Genomic DNA, 18,767 nt, shown 5'->3' on the forward strand with positions numbered 1-18,767 from the left:
AACCCCAAATCCTGGGCTTTTCCACGTCCTGGATCCTAAACACCAAGTCAGGCTTGGCGATTGCAGCTCAATCACCAAATGCAATCACAATTTAACATCTACAAGAACGCACTCCCAATCGGTGTTGCCAGCCTTTTAGAATTCTCTGGAAAATCCAGCAAGATTATCCTTCAGGAAGAACCAACCAGGAGAAAAATCACATGGGCATTAAAGTTAAAATTGTCTTTAAACAATTTCACTTGTTGGTTTACAAATATCGGAAAAGCGGTAGGGGGAAGTCATTTGATTATAGAATCATAGAACATACAGTGCAGAAGGAGGCCATTTGGCCCATCAAGCCGGCATGACAACAATCCCACCCAGGTTCTATCCCTATAACTCCCCTAGTCCCCCTGACACTAAGGGCCAATTTAGTATGGCCAATCAACCTAATCCGCACATCTTTGGATGGTGGGAGAAAATCAGACCACCCAGAGGAAAACCCATGCAGACACGGGGAGAACATGCAAACTCCATTACCTGACTGGACAATTCGCAAACCCAGTCAGGTAATGAAGAGGTTGCTCGATTTCCACTTGGCTGCAGGCCACAACTGGATGGACGTATTGGTAGTGCTAACCCTCCCTCTCGGCCAACTTCAAGGCTGAGGAAGCTGCTACCTACCCAGAAGTACATTGTAAACTGTTGTTGGCACTCGGTTGATCAATGATGTAACACCTTTGATTTAGTAAGAACGCCCAAAGCGCTTCACAGGAATATAAATCAAAATCTTGGCACCAAGCCACATGAAGACAGGTAACCAAAAGCTTGGTCAAAGAAATAAGTTATTTTTAAAAAGTTTATTCATTTATTGTCACTAGCAGTGTTACATTAACACAGCAATGAAGTTACTGTGAAAATCCCCTAGTTGCCACACTCCGGCGCCTGTTCGGGTTCACTGAGGGAGAATTTAACATGACCAGTACACCTAACCAACGTGTGTTTTGGACTGTGGGAGGAAACCCATACAGAGACAGGGAGCATGTGCAGACACTGCACAGTGATCCAAGCCAGGAATCGAACCCAGGTCCTGGTGCTTTGAGGCAGCAGTGCCGACCACTATGCCACCATGCTGCCCCAGTGGCCAGTACCTCCACAATTTCCACCCTCACTTCCCTCAGTATCCTTGGATACATCTCTGTATCCAAGTCTGCTCATTGTCCAGTTGACCTAGGGAGGGGAGGTTAGCCACACAAAGTGACCATTGGTGAGAGTGTGGGGTGCAGGGTGGCACCGCATCCAGAATTGGTGATCCAACTGCCAAGGGACTGAATCTACAACCCACCCAAAAAGTGGAAATGAAAGAGTGAGGGGTGACATGACGAAGGTATACAAGATCCTGAAGAGTCTTGACAAGTTTAAGTTTATTTATTAGTGTCACAAGTAGGCTTGCGTTAACACTGCAATGAAGAAACTGTGAAAATCGCCACACTCTGGTGCCTGTTCGGGTACACTGAGGGAGAATTTAGCAGAGCCAATGCATCTAACCAGCACGTCTATTTGGACTGCGGGAGGAAACCGGAGCATTCGGAGGAAACCCGCGCAGACAGGAGAACGTGCAGACTCCAGACAGTGGCCCAAGCCTGGAATCGAACCCCATTCCTTGGTGCTGAGAGGCAGCAGTGCTAACCACTGGGCCACTGTACCACTCATGGACATAGAAAGGATGTTTCCTCTTGTGGATGAATCCCGCATCAAGGGGCAACAAATCAGTGGTTGCCCTTTTAGGACACGTGAAGGGGATTTTTTTCACTCAGAGGCTGGAGACACTTTGGAACTCAGAACGCAGTGGAGATGGGGGTCACTGAACATGTTTCAGGTGGAGGCAAATTGATTCACTTGAGTAACAAGAAGTTAAAGATTACCAGGAGTAGATGGGAATGGGGAATTCGAAACAGAGATCAGTCATTATCTTATTGAATGGTCCAGCATGATTGAGGGGCTGAATGGCCTATTCCTATTTCATGTGTTTGTATAAGCCTGCTGTCTAAAAGCCCAAAACCTCAGGAGCCCAACGCAATGACTTACATCCACTGAATATTGTTCTTGGATTTCTTCCGGATGAGTTGAATTCCTTCCAACACGTTGGTGATGTCGTAAATCCTCCTCTTTTGGACCTCCAGGACCTCTGCTGCTCGGTTCAGGTCCAGGACGCCATCCGGAGACTCGCTGAGGAGATGCACGAATTTCTTGGTCAGAAGCCCGAGCGAGGTGTCGTATCTCGTCTTCTCCCCGGGGGACTTGGGAGCTATGAGCGGTGGGAAACAACAAGCATGGGGTCAGAGCTCACACGTCAACGGTGTAGCCACAGAAAGCATCGAGAGAACTTCCACCACACAGCAAAGCAGCAAAGATCATCAGTGCCTAGAGCGACACAGCACAGAAAGAGGCCATTCACTCCATCACACCTGTGCTAGCCAACAGTCCCACTCCTGTGTGCTTTCCCCAAGGCCCTGTATTTTTCACATCCCCAATTCCCTTTTGAAAGTACTCTTGACTTTGCTCCCAACATTCCATCAGGCAGTGTCTTTCAGATCACAAGTTGATCAGTGTAGAACGTCTGGTTCAATCGGCCAATTGCCTCACAGCTGTGTCCTCCCATTCCCCACCTCCCAACTGGTGGAAACAGCTTCCCGCTATTTAATTAATGAAAAAGTCCTCATCATTTTGAACGCGGATGTTTCTTCACCCCAACCTTCACTGCTACAAAGAGAATTATCCCAGTTTAAGGTAACGTGGAGAGTCTGGAGAAATCCCTCAACCCCAGTACCATTCTAGGCAACTGACTGACACTAATAGTTGACGGCCACTCACTAACTGGAGACCAGAAAGGGCCCTGGTTCATTGAAAAGCCATTCACCTCAGGAACACTGCAGCATAGCTTTAAAGGGAAAATACTTCCTCACCTCTCAACTAAATTCTCCTGCCTTCCTTCATCAGAAGGTGCAGCTCAACTAGGTCCCTCACCCACAGCAATTGACTGTGGACTATTCAACCACCGGGCTCCTCACGATAATGTCAGCTTAGTGCCTTCCAATGGGAGTGACACCTTCCAATTGAGAACAGGAACTTTGGGTGATTTCTCCTGCCCGGTGCTTCCTGCGCAGATGTCGGTTGGCAAGGGATGGGGAGAACAGAAGATACAAATAGGATCCAAACCACTTGCTGCCCGCACCCCTGGAGATTAATCAACTGGAGGGAGCTTAGTGCGACACCAGCCTCACTTTCTCCCGAGAGTAAAACCCACCCATTTTCAGTGGGCTTTTCAAGGAGGGCTCTCAGCGAATTCCTACGGTCATTCTAAAATGGCGGTGACCTGTCTCCCACAGAACTGACCTCTGGACGCCATTTTGAAATCAAAGTGGCAGCATTTGATACTTTCTCCCACTGGAACTTAGCAACAAATGAAAGCAAGACAACCTACCAGAAAGAAGCAAAATCGGCTAAGTGGGAATGGGAGGAGGAAATGGGACTTAGTGGTAGGGGATGGGGATATGGCTGAGGTCCTGAATAACTTTTTTGTTTCTGTCTTCACGGAGGAGGACGTGAATAATTTGCCGGGTGTTAGGGATGGAAAGGTGGTAGGACTGGAGGGTCTTAATGACATTACTGTTACGAGAGAGACAGTGCCTGACAGACTGGAGGGGCTGATTGTGGACAAGTCCCCAGGACCGGGTGGAATGCATCCGAGGGTTCTGAAAGAAATGGCGGAGGTGATAGTGGATGCCTTGGTGGTTATTTTCCAGACGTCGCTGGATTCCGGGGAAGTGCCGGAAGATTGGAAAGCGGCTAATGTTACGCCATTGTTTAAGAAGGGTGCCAGGCAAAAGGCGGGGAATTATAGGCCAGTTAGTTTAACGTCTGTTGTAGGTAAAATGTTAGAATCCGTCATCAAGGAGGAAATAGCGAGGCATCTCGAGGGGAATTGCTTGATAGAGCAGACGCAGCACGGTTTCGTTAAAGGAAAGTCGTGTCTGACAAATTTACTGGAGTTCTATGAGGATGTGTCTAGGGCGATGGATAGAGGAGAGCTGGTGGATGTGGTCTTTCTTGATTTTCAGAAGGCGTTTGACAAGGTACCTCACAAGAGGTTATTGCAGAAGGTCAGGGGACATGGAGTTGGGGGTAGGGTGTTAGCGTGGATAGAGGATTGGTTGTCAAATAGGAGGCAGAGAGTGGGGGTCAATGGGTGCTATTCGGATTGGCGGACGGTGACTAGTGGAGTGCCCCAGGGGTCGGTGCTGGGGCCTCAGCTATTTACCATTTATATAGATGATCTGGAGGAGGGAACCGAGTGTAGGGTGTCGAAATTTACTGATGACACCAAGATTGGTGGAACGGCAAATTGTGCGGAGGGTGTGGAGAGTCTACAGAAGGATCTAGATAGGCTGGGCGAATGGGCCAGGAAATGGCAAATGGAATTTAATGTTGGCAAGTGCGAGGTGGTCCACTTTGGTAGGAATAATGGTAGGAAGGATTATTACTTACGTGGCGAAAAACTGCAGCAGGCGACGGTGCAGAGGGACCTAGGGGTCCTTGTGCATGAGTCGCAAAAACCCAGCCTGCAGGTGCAGCAGGTGGTCAGGAAGGCAAATGGGATGCTGGCCTTCATAGCGAGGGGGATTGAATATAAAAGTAGGGAGGTCTTGCTGCGGCTGTATAGGGCATTGGTGAGGCCGCAGCTGGAGTACTGTGTGCAGTTTTGGGCGCTGTACTTACGCAAGGATATTTTGGCCTTGGAGGGAGTGCAGAGGAGGTTTACTAGGCTGATACCGGAGTTGAGGGGATTGAGCTATGAGGAGAGGCTGAATAAACTAGGCTTGTACTCGTTAGAGTTTAGAAGAATGAGGGGAGATCTCATTGAGACATATAAGATGATGAATGGGATGGATAGGATAAAGGTGGAGAGACTCTTCCCGCTCAGAAAGGATAGTAGGACTAGGGGGCACAGCCTCAAGATAAAGGGGGGGGGGGGGGGGGGGGGGGCGGTTTAGAACGGAGTTGAGGAGGAACTTCTTCACTCAAAGGGTGGTGAATCTCTGGAATTCTCTGCCCGTTGAAGTGGTGGAGGCTGCCTCGCTAAATATTTTTAAGACGCGGGTTGATGGGTTTTTGATAAGAGAGGGGATTAAGGGTTATGGGGAGAGGGCGGGAATGTGGAACTGAGCCACGACAGATCAGCCATGATCTTATTGAATGGTGGGGCAGGCTCGAAGGGCTAGATGGCCTACTCCTGCTCCTATTTCTTATGTTCTTATGTTCTAAATGCGGCCACTCAATTTTTAACCATGACCCAGTACAATGGCCAAGCACTTACTTTTCGGACTAGGAATCCTGGCCGGCATTTTGCCTTTTCCTTTTGGAGTTCGGAATTCTTGTAAGTATGAATGCCCACTTCCTTCAAGGTCCAGTTTGCGTTTTGCCTGAGGACAAAAGGAAAAAATGAAAATTATTTGCAATTTGACACTTTAAAAACAAGAAGCAATATACAAACATCACGTTATAAAATCTCCCCAAATTTCATTCCATTCTCTCTTCCCAGGCTCAAATGTTGAGGCGATCTCCAAAAGCACAGCCTCCCCATCCCAACCTCCAGAGCACCAAATGTTCGTTCTTCGACATGAACTTAAACAGAAACTGTTGTTTAATGTTCAACAGTCAGAGGCTGATATAGACTTAATCCAATCCCTGCTCAACGTGTAGGGGCAAAGAGACGCAAATCACCCGCAGGAATCCCTGCCCAGTGGAGTGAATTACGCATCAATTGTGGAACTGCTGCCATTACCTCAGCACATGCCAAGTCTGATGGCAACCCCAGTTTTGTCACTAGGCAGACGGCTCTGTAGAAACTTCATCAGGTAATGAGGTGTCAGCAGTGGGGACACTCAGTCCTCAAGAGCGAGATGGTCATGGGTCCAAATCCAACTCCAGAACAACGGGCCCATAAAGGGAGGCCAACACTGCAGTGCAATACTGAGAAAGTGCTGCACTGCTGGAGTTACCAACCTTCCAGATAAAACATTAAACTCAGACCCTATCTGCCTTCTCAGGTAGTTACAAAAAGATCCCTCAATGTTATTTCAGAGATGAACAGGAAACGTCTCACATGTCTTGGTGAATATTTAAACCTCAATTCCTTAAAACAAAAAAAAAGTGGCTTCCCAATTTCTTAACAATACAACCAAAACTAAAATTGTCATTTTTTGGTTTGAAGCATTTAGACACATGGAGTTTCAAGTTCTTAAGTGTCCAGATTACCAACCTATCCTGGTTTCCCCCCCAGTGCTGACACTATAGTTAAGAAAACCTACTAACGCCTCTACTTTCTCAGGAGGCTAAGGAAATTTGGTACGTTAGCTATGATTCTCACCAACGTTCACATTTGCACCATAGAAAGGATTCTTTCTGGTTGTATCACAGCTTAGTATGGCTCCTGCTCTGCCCAAGACCGCAAGAAACTACAAAAGGTTGTGAATATAGCCCAGTCCATCACAAAAAACCAGCCTCCCATCCATTAACTTTGTGCAAGCTTCCTGCTGCCTTGGCAAAGCAGCCAACATAATTAAGGACCCCACACATTCTCTCTTCCATCTTCTTCCGTTAGTAAGGTGGTGCAAAAGTCTGAGGTCATGTACCAACCAACTCAAGAAAAGCTTCTTCCCTGCTGCCATCAGACTTTTGAATGGACCTATCTCGTATTAAGTTGATCTTTCTCTCCACCCTAGCTATGGGCTATAAACACTACATTCTGCACTCTCTCGTTTCCTTTTCTATGAATGGTATGCTTTGTCTGTATAGTGCACAGGAAACAATACTTTTCCACTGTGCGCTAATACACGTGACAATAATAAATCAAATCCAGAGTTGTGAAAAGCATTATTTAAATATGAGTCTTTCAAAGAAGTGACCGTGGACATTCTGAAAGTGAAATACATTCTAACAGGAGATTTATATACTCTGCACCTTAAAAACACACAAATATTAGATAAGATGCAGGGCCAGTTAAAAGATGACAAACAAATGTAATTACAAAAGGGAGGGTGAAGGGCAGCGCATGAACGATGAGGTTAAATGGTAACCAGAACCCCGGTCAAACTCTCCAAGTTTGAAAGCAGTAGAAGATTCGTGCAATGGCCCAGCAGGGAATCACACCACCCAACAAGATGAGGCACAGAGTTCAGCAAGATCCCACACTAGTGCCAAGTTAATTACCCGGTACTAGCCTTCCCATACCTCCCCCACCCTGATCACCCCCACCATCCCCACAGCCAGAAAGTCAGATTCTCAATTATCCCATCAGATAACTCTTGGCTGTCAGCTAAAAGAGACTTTCCATGCACTCTAACCCCTCCATCTCTAACATTTACATAACTAATAAAAAAAAGTTTAAAGAAAACATTTTTGCTTTTAATGCCTCAATGACTTTCTCTCTCGCTCGCCCACCAACCCCCCACGCCCGAATGCTGTTCCCAGCAGTATTCTGGAGATTAATCTTCAATCCCTGATGACTCCATGGCCATCATAAGAATAACAGTCATTACGGTGCAGAAGGAAGCCACTTGGCCCATTATGTCTGCACCAGCTCCCCAAATGAGCATCACGACTTAGTGCCATTCCCTGTTTTTGCCCCATACCCCTACACATTATTTGAATAGAAACAATCATCTAATGCCCTCCTGAACGCCTCAATTGAACCTACCGTCGCCACACTTCCAGGCAGTGCACTCCAAACCCAAACCACTCTGAAAGTGTTTCCTCACATCACATTTGCTCCTGTTGCCAATCACTTTAAATCTGTGCCCTCTTGTTCTTTACTCTTTCTTGAGCAGGATAAGTTTCTCCTGATCTACTCTCTCCAGCCTCCTCAGGATTTTGAGCATTTCCGTCAAATCTTCTCTTAGCCTTCTTCTCTCCAAGGAGAACAATCCCAACCTCTCCAATCTATGCTCAGAACCGAAGTTTCCCACCCTGGAATCGTTCCGGTAAATCTCTTCCGCACTCGCTCCAATGCGTTTACATCCACCCTTGAGTGTGGCGCCCCGACCTGTACGCAAGCCTGGAGGGTTGGCAACCCAACTGGCCTAGGGAGATCCAACATCAGCCAGCATCCCTGCTCATTAGAGAGCAAGGATGTGGACACTGGGCTCCGTTGTGATGCTCCCTGTAGACGGATAGCTTGTTCTTACCTCTCGGCACACAGTCACAAAGAGCAGCTTTGACGGAGTAGATTATACAGCGCCAGAGGCAGTGCGGATGGGATGTGGTGACAGAATATCAGATAGCTGCCTTGGAGCTGACACCACGTTAAAAACAAGTCAACCATCAATATTGGAAAAGGTTTGGATCATTTACTCGGGCTCCAGGCTAATTCACATCCACTGTTCAGTCGGCCAGCAGCTTTTTCAGCCCCACAAACCACACCGGCAGGACACTTGCTACACCTTCAGAGGGGTTCAAAACCACAACATGTCATGGAGGAAAACCATTAAGCGCCATCATTCATACTAGGGGCGTTGCCATGGCGAAAGCCCTTGGAAGGATGACCTCAGATCTCTTGGTTAGATTCCAAACCCAGGTCCTTTATCCCCAGACACCTTGTAATGAGAAACATGATAACCGGAGCTCGCTCTTCACTTGGTTTAGCACAATTAACAACTTGCAGCCAATCTCACCAGCACAGCCAGCCAACCATTCGAGTTGTCAAGGGCCTACACTCAGGGCCCCACTTCCTCTGAAGAAGCTGATTACTGTTGCACCACTCTGGTTGCATAATCAGAGCAGGAACTGGCCTCAACAGGAGGCTCGAGCTCTTCAACTCAAAACCCCCCCCCCCCCCGCAACAACTTGCATTAGCGCAGCGCTTTTAAACGGGTTAAAAGCATCCCAGAAGCAATTAACAGAACTGGACAGACACACACGGAGGCATTAGTTCAGCTTTAGCCAAAGAGATAGGTTTCAATGGAGCAAATTAGAGAGGGAGTGAAGGAGAAGGATACAGAGGAGCTTGCAGGAGAAATCCCAGAACATAACTAGACAGCTAAGCAGACCACCATCACCGGAACGATCAAAATCAGGCAGTGTCAAAGAGGCCAGAACTGGAAGAGCTAACGATCTGAGGATTCCAGGTCTAAGGAGGTTATTGGAAAACAGGAAGATAAGATTGCGGAGGATTTGAAAATAGTTTGTTTTGTTGCCGCAGCTGAAAAGTAACGCAGGTCAGCACCAGCACAGGCCTGACGGGCGAATAGGATTTGGAGCAAGATAGGATACAGGCAGCAGAGCTTTTGAACCAAAGCCTTCACTTTGTGGCTACAGTTTTGAGTGATCAAGTTCAATGAAGCAAAGCTTTCCCCAAGAGACAGGGCCCCACCAGCTGCTAAGCAAGAGACTCATTCTGGAGGTAGATAGTCTCAGTGGCACCTAGCCAAATGTGGGGACGGGCGTGATGTCACTGGGAAGAAAAGGGCTGATGGCAGAATGGAAGGAAATCTGACTTGCTCATGATGCTTCTTAATCTGAATGCAGAGCACAGTACAGGCCCTTCGGCCCTCAATGTTGTGCCGAGCTACGTCCAAACCCAAGATCAAGCTATCCCACTCCTCATCACTCTGGTGTGCTCCACGTGCCTATCCAATAACCACTTGAAAGTTCCTAAGGCGTCCAACTCCACTATCACAGCAGGCAGTCCATTCCACACTCCAACCATTCTCTGAGTAAAGAACCTCCCTCCCATATCTCCCACCATGAACCTTACAGTTATGCCCCCAGCAACAGCTACATCCATCCGAGGAAATAGTCTCTGAACGTCAGCTCTATCTATCCCCCCTCATCGTCTTATAAACTTCTATTAGGTTGTCTCTCATTCTCCTCCGCTCTAAAAAGAGCCCCAGCTCCCTCAACCTTTCCTCATAAGGTCTCGTAAGTCAGCCACACACTGCTCCCCCCGCCCCCAGATCGCAGCCCGTGGCTGACATACAGCGCAGATCTTCCAGAATGTGCACGCACTCACCAAACAAACCTCCCCCCCTCAACAAACCTGCAACCTGGCCTTTGGATGTTTTAAAGTGCTGACTGGAGAGCATCTGTTAAAGGACACTCCTTGCTGTGTTGCCAGTTTATTGCACCTGTGCAGTTCCGAGCCTAACAACACTGAACAAGTTAGTTTTCTCCAGGTCTGCTGCTACTTCATTTCCTCCCTGCCTGACCTGGGATGACCACTTAAACCTGGGCTGCCGCCCTTGGTTGACCCCCCCCCGCCTCTCGGTTAGATGTCACATGAGGACTCAGTGTGACAACTAGCCAGCTATTCGAGTACAACAGGCAGCGCGCCAGATCCAGACTTTCCTCTTGTCCAATGCCCTTTCCCGCAGCTGTCACTGAAAAGCAATTTGAATGCACACAGCAACTTTTTTATTAAAGTTAATCAGGGGAGGGAGGTTCTCAAAACAAATATTTGCCACCAAGCTATACCTGAGATATTCTGTCAAAATCAAATTTAAAAAAAACAGATTTGAGGAGTGTTTTGAAGGAACAGAGTTTAGGGAGGAAATTCTAGAATTTACAAAACAGACTGATTCCTTTCCACACTCCCTTACCCACAGCATCAAGGTCCTGTTATTTTCCCAGTTCAAGTGAGTTCTATTTTAGCTCAATTCCACTTGTTCAGCTCTGTGCCCCAATCTCTTCTGTCTCTCCACCCTCACCTTCACTTCCTAACGCCTGCCTGAATGATCCAGTCTGTGCCCCAAGTCCGTTCCCCGGCCGCTGTTTCCCCGTCAATGCCACTGGGTGGCAGTGCTGTGCCACAGGAGCAATGATGCCTCAGTGGGCAATGCCCAGAAATACTCAGTGCCCGTTCAGACAGCCTGGCCTGGACTGGCCCATGCTGCGCATATATCATGAACCCTGCTGGAGTCATTGTGTGTTCAGCTCTCAGGAGCCTCCCCCCTGTTATTCAGCTTCCCAACAGCACAATAATTGCCTTTCTTCTGCCCCTCTGTGAATGATATTGGTGTTGAATAGCTCCTGTCACAGCCAACACAATGGACTCTCAAAGCTCGAGTACTTTCATAAATCGAGCAGATTTTAGGTGATCAACATCAGTCATGGCAAGTGAAATTATTGCCATTAAGCAGTCCTGGGTCATGCTCACGTGCGCTAGATACAACGCAAAGCCCCCTTTACCCATCTTCCAACAAGGCCCTTCCCTCTGGCTCCTGCCATCCTATGCCCTCTGCAGGAGCTGCCAGTTAAACACCAAATTAGTGGGAAATTCTTGGCCTTTTGTGGCCTCATGTTTACCAGGAGCTGAGTTTGAAACAGGCTTGCATCGGCTGTGGCTCAGTCGCTAGCGCTTTTGCCTCCGAATAGCAAAGTTCCAGGTTCACGCCCCACCCTAGGACTCGAGCACATAAATCAAGGCTGATATTTCAGCTTCAAAACTGAATGAGCTTGGCATTGTCTGAGGAGCCGTCTTTCAGACGAGATGTTAAATTGCCTGCTTGGGTAGGCATAAAAGATCCTACGGCACTATTTGTAGGTAGGATACAGAGTTATCTCTGGTCAACATTTATCCATCAATCAACATCTCAAATCTGGATGGTATCGCGTTGTTGTGGGAGATTGATGCGTTTTTATTTCACAATGTACTCTTACAGGCAGTGGACAAGACACTCCGGGGTAGGCTTCTGGGCCTTGTCAGCAATCTGCAGAAACACTCAATGTCATTGACCAAGTCACTCAAGCACAGCCCAGATTGGTAGCTAGTTCAGCAATTTAACCAGGAAAGAAGCCTTCCTACCCTTACAGATCTCTCTGCACTCCCCCCAATTCTGGCCTCTTGTGCATTCACGGACTCCATTATTCCACCACTAACAGCTGTGCCTTCAGCTGCCAAGGCACTAAGTTCTGGAATTCCCTCCCTAAACTTCTCCACCTCCCTTCCTCCCCCTTTCAGGCACTCCATAAAATCTCTCTGACAAGCTCCTGTCTTAATAACGCCACGTGGAGTTGGGCGTTTAGTTTTGCCTTATTCTCCTTCTTGCTTGTGAACTCTTTTTGTGACTCACCAAACAAGCAGTCACCGAACTGAGGAAACCCTGGACACACAACCACAATCCTGGGGTGTTGGCGCTCCTCTTAGTGCAGCTATTGAAATCAAGGGCGACTGCGCCTGGATCTTGATGCCTCTTGGATTGTAAGAGGAGCAAAAGGGAGCCATTCAATCCCATGAATATGTTCCACCCATTCAATTCGTTCATGGCTGAGCTGTGGCCTAACTCCACCCAATCCAACGTGATTCCATAACCGTTTAAATATCTCGAAATTCCATCAAACTCAGGTTTGAAAAGCAAGATGGCACAGTGGTTAGCGCCACTGCCTCTCAGTGCCAGGAACCCAGGTTCAATCCACAGCTTGGGTCACTGCCAGTGTGGAGTTTGCACATTCTCCCTGCGTCTGTGTGGGTTTCCTCCCACAGTCCAAAAGATGTGCTGGTTAGGTGTGTTGGCCATGGTAAATTCTCCCTCAGTGCACCCGAACAGGTGCCGGAGTGTAGCAACTAGGTATTTTCACAGTAACTTCATTGCAGTGTTAATATAAGCCTATTTGTGACACTAATAATAAAAAACAGAAAATGTTTCAGTTGAATTCCTGGCCCACAGCATTTGGGGAGTAAGTGCACTATATTCTGTGTGAAAATGTGATCTTTGGGGTGTTAACATCCCAAATGCTGGCAGTATGTGAAACAACAGCCACACTTTTGAATGTGGCTCAGACATTACCCAGTCACTAGAGTGGTCACAGTTTCTACTGTGTTGTCCATGGAGTGCGGCGAAGTTATTATTATTAGCCCAGGATGTTACGAGGGGAAATGGACAAGGAGGATGAAGGGCAATCACTTTCCTCTTTCCAGCCTCTAAATTTGATCAGTATTTGTAATGTCCTTTTCTGAAAGTTTGGGTTCACTTAACCATTGCTTAGGAGCCCCTCTGAGCCCAGAGAGACAGTTGCAGTCCTTTATATTCCACTCTCCATTGACAGAGAGCTGTTGCCAAATTTCCCTTTGGGCAACAGAGCCTTTGGGAAGCTTTGATCAACGGTTTGGGGTGGCGGGTGTGTGTGTGTGTGTGTGTGTGTGTGTGTGTGTGTGTGTGTGTGTGTGTGTGTGTGTGTGTGTGTGTGTGGTCAGTAAAGTCACAGGAGGACACTGAAACTACAAGTCAATACACCAAGCTGCCCAGCGCATCTCCCCCCAGCACACACAGCATGCTTCACAACATCATGCAGGATCAGCCGAGGGTTGAATGACAGACGCTGAAAGGTGTACAAGCACACTGGCTCACTGTCACAAAGTGTGCACAAACTTACATTTATAATAGCACCTTTAATGGAGTATAACATGATATCAAGAAACTGCTGACTGCATTGGATATGGCAAAGACCATGGGGCCCTGGCAAGATCCCAACCATAGCATTGAAGACTGGTGCTCCAGAACTAGCCGTGTGTGTGTAGTCAAGCTGTTCCGATACAGCTACCACACTGGCATCGAGCCAAGAATATGAAAAGTTGCTCAGGGATGTCCCATCCACAAAAAGCAGAACAAATCCTGTGTGACCCCATCAGTCTACTCTCAAATCACCAACAGTACAATGGACGTCGCTGTTACCAGTGCTTTCAAGCACTACTTACTCAACAACAACCTGCTCACTGAAGCTCAGTTTGACTCAGCACTTCACCTCATTACATCCTTGGTCCAAATATGGACAAAAGAGCCGAACACAAAGGGTAGCAAAGTGTGTTTCCTGCACATCGCAGACTGTCTATATGAAACACAATTGTCTTTTCAGGTTTTACATATCAACAAGTGCCTATATTTAAAAAGATACTAATTGATTAGCCAGTTGATGAGATCCTGTCCCTTTAAGAGTGACAGCACTGACCCCCCCCATTGCCCTCCTATCTGAGCAGGTTACTGGCGAAACATTATTGCTGCTGTGTTTCCTTCAATGGGGAAGGGGAGACACTTTCCATTTTAAACAAGTAGAACTGGGTGTTGCACATTACAATAACCCCCCTACCAGCTGCGTCCACGGCACAGCACTGCCAGAAAACCTGTCATTCCAGCATCTGCAAGGAGTTTCCATTTTGAATCGGGGTCTCCACCAGTGAGAGACAGAAAGGTTTATATTGATACAGGGACCTCCATCATCCCTCAAAGTGTGCTGCAGCCAACAAAGTACTTTTGAAATGTAGTGACTGTTGTAATGTAGAAAACCGAGGCTGCCAATTTGCACACAGCAAGTTCCCACACACGGCAATATGATAACTGACCAGATTTTATTGATGCTCTTTAAGGAATAGATTTTTTCGGCCAGCGCCGATCCTCTAACAGTGCAGCACTCCTTCAGCGCTGTGCTGAAGTGTCAGTCTTGGCTTCGTGCTTATACTTTCAGTGTTGAACTTTAACCCACAACATTTTGATTCACTTCAAAGAGAGATTATCAGGTCATTTGTTACTTATGGGATCTTACTGTGCAATAAATTGGCTGCCATGTTTCACTACAACAGCGACAGCACTTCAAAAAGATGTCCTGAGATGATGGCAGGTCGAAATGCAAGCCCTTCCTTTTCACCTTTCCTTCCTCTTTGGAAGATCTTCAGTGTGTCGGGTGCCTGTTCCAAGGCAAACAGCCATCATTTCCTTATGAACCATGACTTCGTATCAGCCAGCCCTTCATCCTCAACGGGTCATAATCAAAACCAATCCAGAATCTGCTTAGATCAGGTGTCGATGAACAGCAATGGGGGCACTGCCTTCTTTCCCAACCTGCCCATCACATATCCGCAACATCACCAAGACCACCGACTCCCACCTCTACAATGCTGCCCAAATCTCCAGTTCTGAAGAGAAATCATAGTCGACTCAAGGTTAAGCCTGTTCCTCCCTCCGCAGATGCTGCCTGACTTGCTGAGTGTTTTCACGTTTTGTTTTTATTTCAAATTTCCAGCTTTTGTAGTAATTGTGCATTTGCCCAAATCTGCCTTTGCCTCAGCTGACGAGGCAGAGTTGTCAGTATTGGACTGGGGTAGGCACAGTAAGCAGTCTCACCACACCAGGGTTAAAGTCCAACAGGTTTATTTGGTAGCACGAGCTTTTGGAGCACTGCTCCTTCATCAGGTGCACGATTATCAAGTATCTTACCTGATGAAGGGGCAGCGCTCCAATAGCTCATGATCCCAGAGATGCTGCAACGCCACATCATGGCCACCACTGAGACCACAAACTGCCAGTTCAAACTGGAGAAGATCTCCAAGCAGATCGCGCGTATCGACACAGACATCAAGTTGCCTCAGTTCATAGACCACCGATACCCTTATCCATCTGTGTAATATCTAGACTTCACTTTTCCTACCATCTTCCGACTCTCGTCTTCCTCCAGTAATAACTTGACCTCATCTAAAACTCAATTACCCACAGCCAAATCCTCTGACCTACAACAACTCCTGGGTCAGCAACATGTCCATTTTAGAATTCTCATTCTTGTATTTTATTCCTCACCTATGTCCAAATCACACACTGACCTTTCCCAGCCCTCCATCTCTTTGAGGTGGCATGGTGGCAGTGGTTAGCACTGCTTCCCCCACAGCATCAGGGACCCAGGTTCAATTCCAGCCTCAGGTGACTGTGCGGAGTTTGCACGTTCTCCTTGTGTCTGCACGGGTTTCCTCCCACAATCCAAACATACGCAGGTTAGGTGGATTGGCCATAGTAAATTGTCCCTTAGTGAGAGGGGGATTAGGACGGTAAACCTATGGGGTTACAGGGATAGGGCCCGGGTGAGATTGCTGTTGATGCAGGTTTGATGGGCCAAACGACCTCCTTCTGCACTCCAGGGATTCTCTGAACACTAACCTCTTCTGCATCCCCGTTGCAAGCGTGATTTTCAGCCTAGACTCAAGCTCTGGAAACCAGCCCACCCCCTCCCTCAGCCATTACCACCACAAAGCTCTCCATCCTTCTTCCTTTAAGACACTTAAAATCTAACTCCGATCAAATTTTTGAACCAATATCTACTCGGCGTCATGTTTTACACAATAACACTCCTACTGATGTCTCAGAAGGAGCTGTTTAAGCAATAAAAAACTGTTGCTGTGTACAGCTCTTTGTACCTCCCCGCTCCTATCTTGCGATTTCGGGGAAGGTCACAGTCCGTGACAATGGGCACTGTTTCAACAGGAGCTGGGCTTTTGAGTTTTAAACCAGAACCCTCAGGTGAACTGGCAGAGCTGTGTGTGTGTGTGTTACTGGCTGCATTCCCTTGGTCTTGAACCGATGCCATGACTTGGCCACACCTGTCAGCAGCACTTGCCGTAACAGGTGTCGCAACACATCAGATAGCAGTGGCAGGGGGAAGAGATGTGATCAAACCACTTGCAGGGGGGGGAAAGAGAGGGAACATTTCCATAGGCAACAACAAAAGCTCCAATGATTTGCCTGGAGCCATTTTGCATAGACTTTTTTTTTGGAGACTTCAATGCAAATCACTGCTTCTGTCCCGCTCTTCCTCACAATCCCCGGCTGACTGTCTGTCCCCACCCTCACCCTGCTCCTGCCAACGTCTGTGTGCATCTCGTCTCCACCTCCCACTGTATCCCCACACTCTCCTCAGCCAAATGAAATGGGGGTGAAGCAACACAACACACAAGGACAGGGAGCTTGTAATCCAATAACATTTACCAAACTCTACCAAAAGGAATTCAGCCACCAAAGTTGCCAACTGCAATGCCGATCAGAGTAGCTTTCTCTGAATTATTTTACTTTACATTTGTTCATCTAACATTCACAGTTTCGGAATCAATTTTGCGCAAAAGATTGCGACTGTAAGAAAAAAGGACACAAGAATTTTGGGATAACAGCTGAAACGGCAACAAAATTCTTCTCATCTCAAATCAGCTGTTAAATCCTGAAACACTCCCAACAGGAATATCGTGTTGGGGCAGATATTCCAACACCTGCCAACAGGGTAGGAAAGGACAGGCAACTGGGTGGGAAGAGATGGGAGAAAATTGTCCCCATCAGATAAATCCCAGAGAGTGAGGGGATGACATTCTTTCCTCATAAGGAACAGCTAAGAAGCTTTGGTTAAGGGGGTGTGTGTGTGTGTGTGTGTGTGTGTGTGTGTGTGTGTGTGTGTGTGTGTGTGTGTGTGTGTGTGTGTGTGTGTGTGTGTAATGTTCCACCCTCACCTCCATCCTGCAACATCAATCCACTATTATCACCCCCTCCCTGCAAGGCCCCCGGCTCCTTATCAAAGCTATCTGACTCAAAGGTACAACAGCAGCCCCCTCTAGTCTGTGGCTTAGAGCATAGCAGTCTCACTGCAGTCAGATGACTGTGGACCCAAATCCAGGGACACTAACGCACAGGCTGACATCCTCAGCGTAGAGAGTGTGTATACTATGATGGGTGCCATCTTTCCAATGAGACACTGGAACCTCATGTATCATTTCATCCAAAAGACAGGACGTCCGGCAGTGCAGACTACAAGAATGTCAATTGCTAGAGTCTCTGGAGTGGGTCTTGAACTCAGGACCTTCCAACTCAAGGCCAAGGTGCTACCTGCCGAGATACAGATGACTTCACGAACAGGCCAGTTAACTTGGCAGCTCAATCAAGAAGGCCGCTTCAGGTTTTGCTTTCCTGTGAGGACACCACTCCCTGGCAACATTAGAGATCAAAGTGTCAAATTATTCTCTGGTCATAATTTCAGACGGACATCAAACAGTCAACAAGGCAAGGCCTGGGAATGCTTCACATTGACACTATCTTCCCAAAGCCAATAGGAACAGGGGACATCAATTGTTGTGTCATGATCTAATTGAATGGCAGGACAGATTCAGATGGGCTGAATGGCCTATTTTTGTTGCTCAATAGCCCGGTCTGATGGTAATAGCCCCCGATTTAGGGCTCACCCAAGATCAACAAACTGAAGCAAGACTAGGCCTCTGTGCTCGAGTGTGAATTAAGCATGTGTGTGCTGCTCAGGGAGGAGACAGATCAGCTCATAGGTATAAACAACCTGCGTACACTATGTAGGCCCCTCAGCTGAGCATGTATGGCCTCGGGGGAATCACAAAAGACTCAAAAGCAAATCGTCTGCTCATCATCGCAATTTTGTTTGTGGGATCTTGCTGCCATGTTGCCCTACATTACAGCAGTGGCCGCACTTTGTATTGTACCTCATTGGCTGCAGGGCTCCCTGGGACATCCAGAAGTCCTGAAAGACGTTACGTAAATACAAGTGAGAGAAATGGAGACGTCCAAAGTGTTGCCAAGAGAGAAAAGGCTGCAACATGTTGGGACACTACACAGAAATAGCTGAAAACCCCTGTGCCTGGAACGCCCATACCCGCTCCCAACTACACAAAGTAATTCATTGTGTGTTATACTGTGGAGTGAGAATGTGTACAAACAACACCTTCACACCAGCTCCAACATCTCCTTCACCTTCAACAAGATCCTCTCGACTCAAGTGATACAAACCCATGGACCTTTAATGAAAAGCTCACATTTCTTCAGCGTGTCTCTCTCAACCTCAGTCCCGAAACACTTTACTTATTGAAGTTTTTTTTTGAGCAGTAATCACTGTTATAATAAAGGGAAACAAGGAAGCCAATATGGTGCACAGCAAGATCCCACAAAGAATCAGAGGATCCTTACAGTGCA

At 47.4% G+C, this 18,767-nt stretch overlaps 1 protein-coding gene across 1 annotated transcript in view; it reads right to left on the reverse strand.

Annotated features, from left to right (window-relative positions):
• The window catches only part of e2f2 (E2F transcription factor 2), a 51,424-nt gene that overhangs the window by 8,313 nt on the left and 24,344 nt on the right, over positions 1 to 18,767 (reverse strand). Inside the window, exons 2-3 of the mRNA XM_080211321.1 lie at positions 5,357 to 5,462; positions 2,068 to 2,287 (exon numbers count right to left, since the gene is read on the reverse strand). Coding sequence (XP_080067447.1) covers positions 2,068 to 2,287; positions 5,357 to 5,462 — 326 coding nt within the window. The remainder of the gene's footprint in view (positions 1 to 2,067; positions 2,288 to 5,356; positions 5,463 to 18,767) is intronic.

The sequence above is a fragment of the Carcharhinus amblyrhynchos genome, chromosome 24 (genome assembly GCF_965287045.1).
Source record: "Carcharhinus amblyrhynchos chromosome 24, sCarAmb.v2.hapA, whole genome shotgun sequence".
Taxonomy (NCBI): Eukaryota; Metazoa; Chordata; class Chondrichthyes; order Carcharhiniformes; family Carcharhinidae; genus Carcharhinus; species Carcharhinus amblyrhynchos.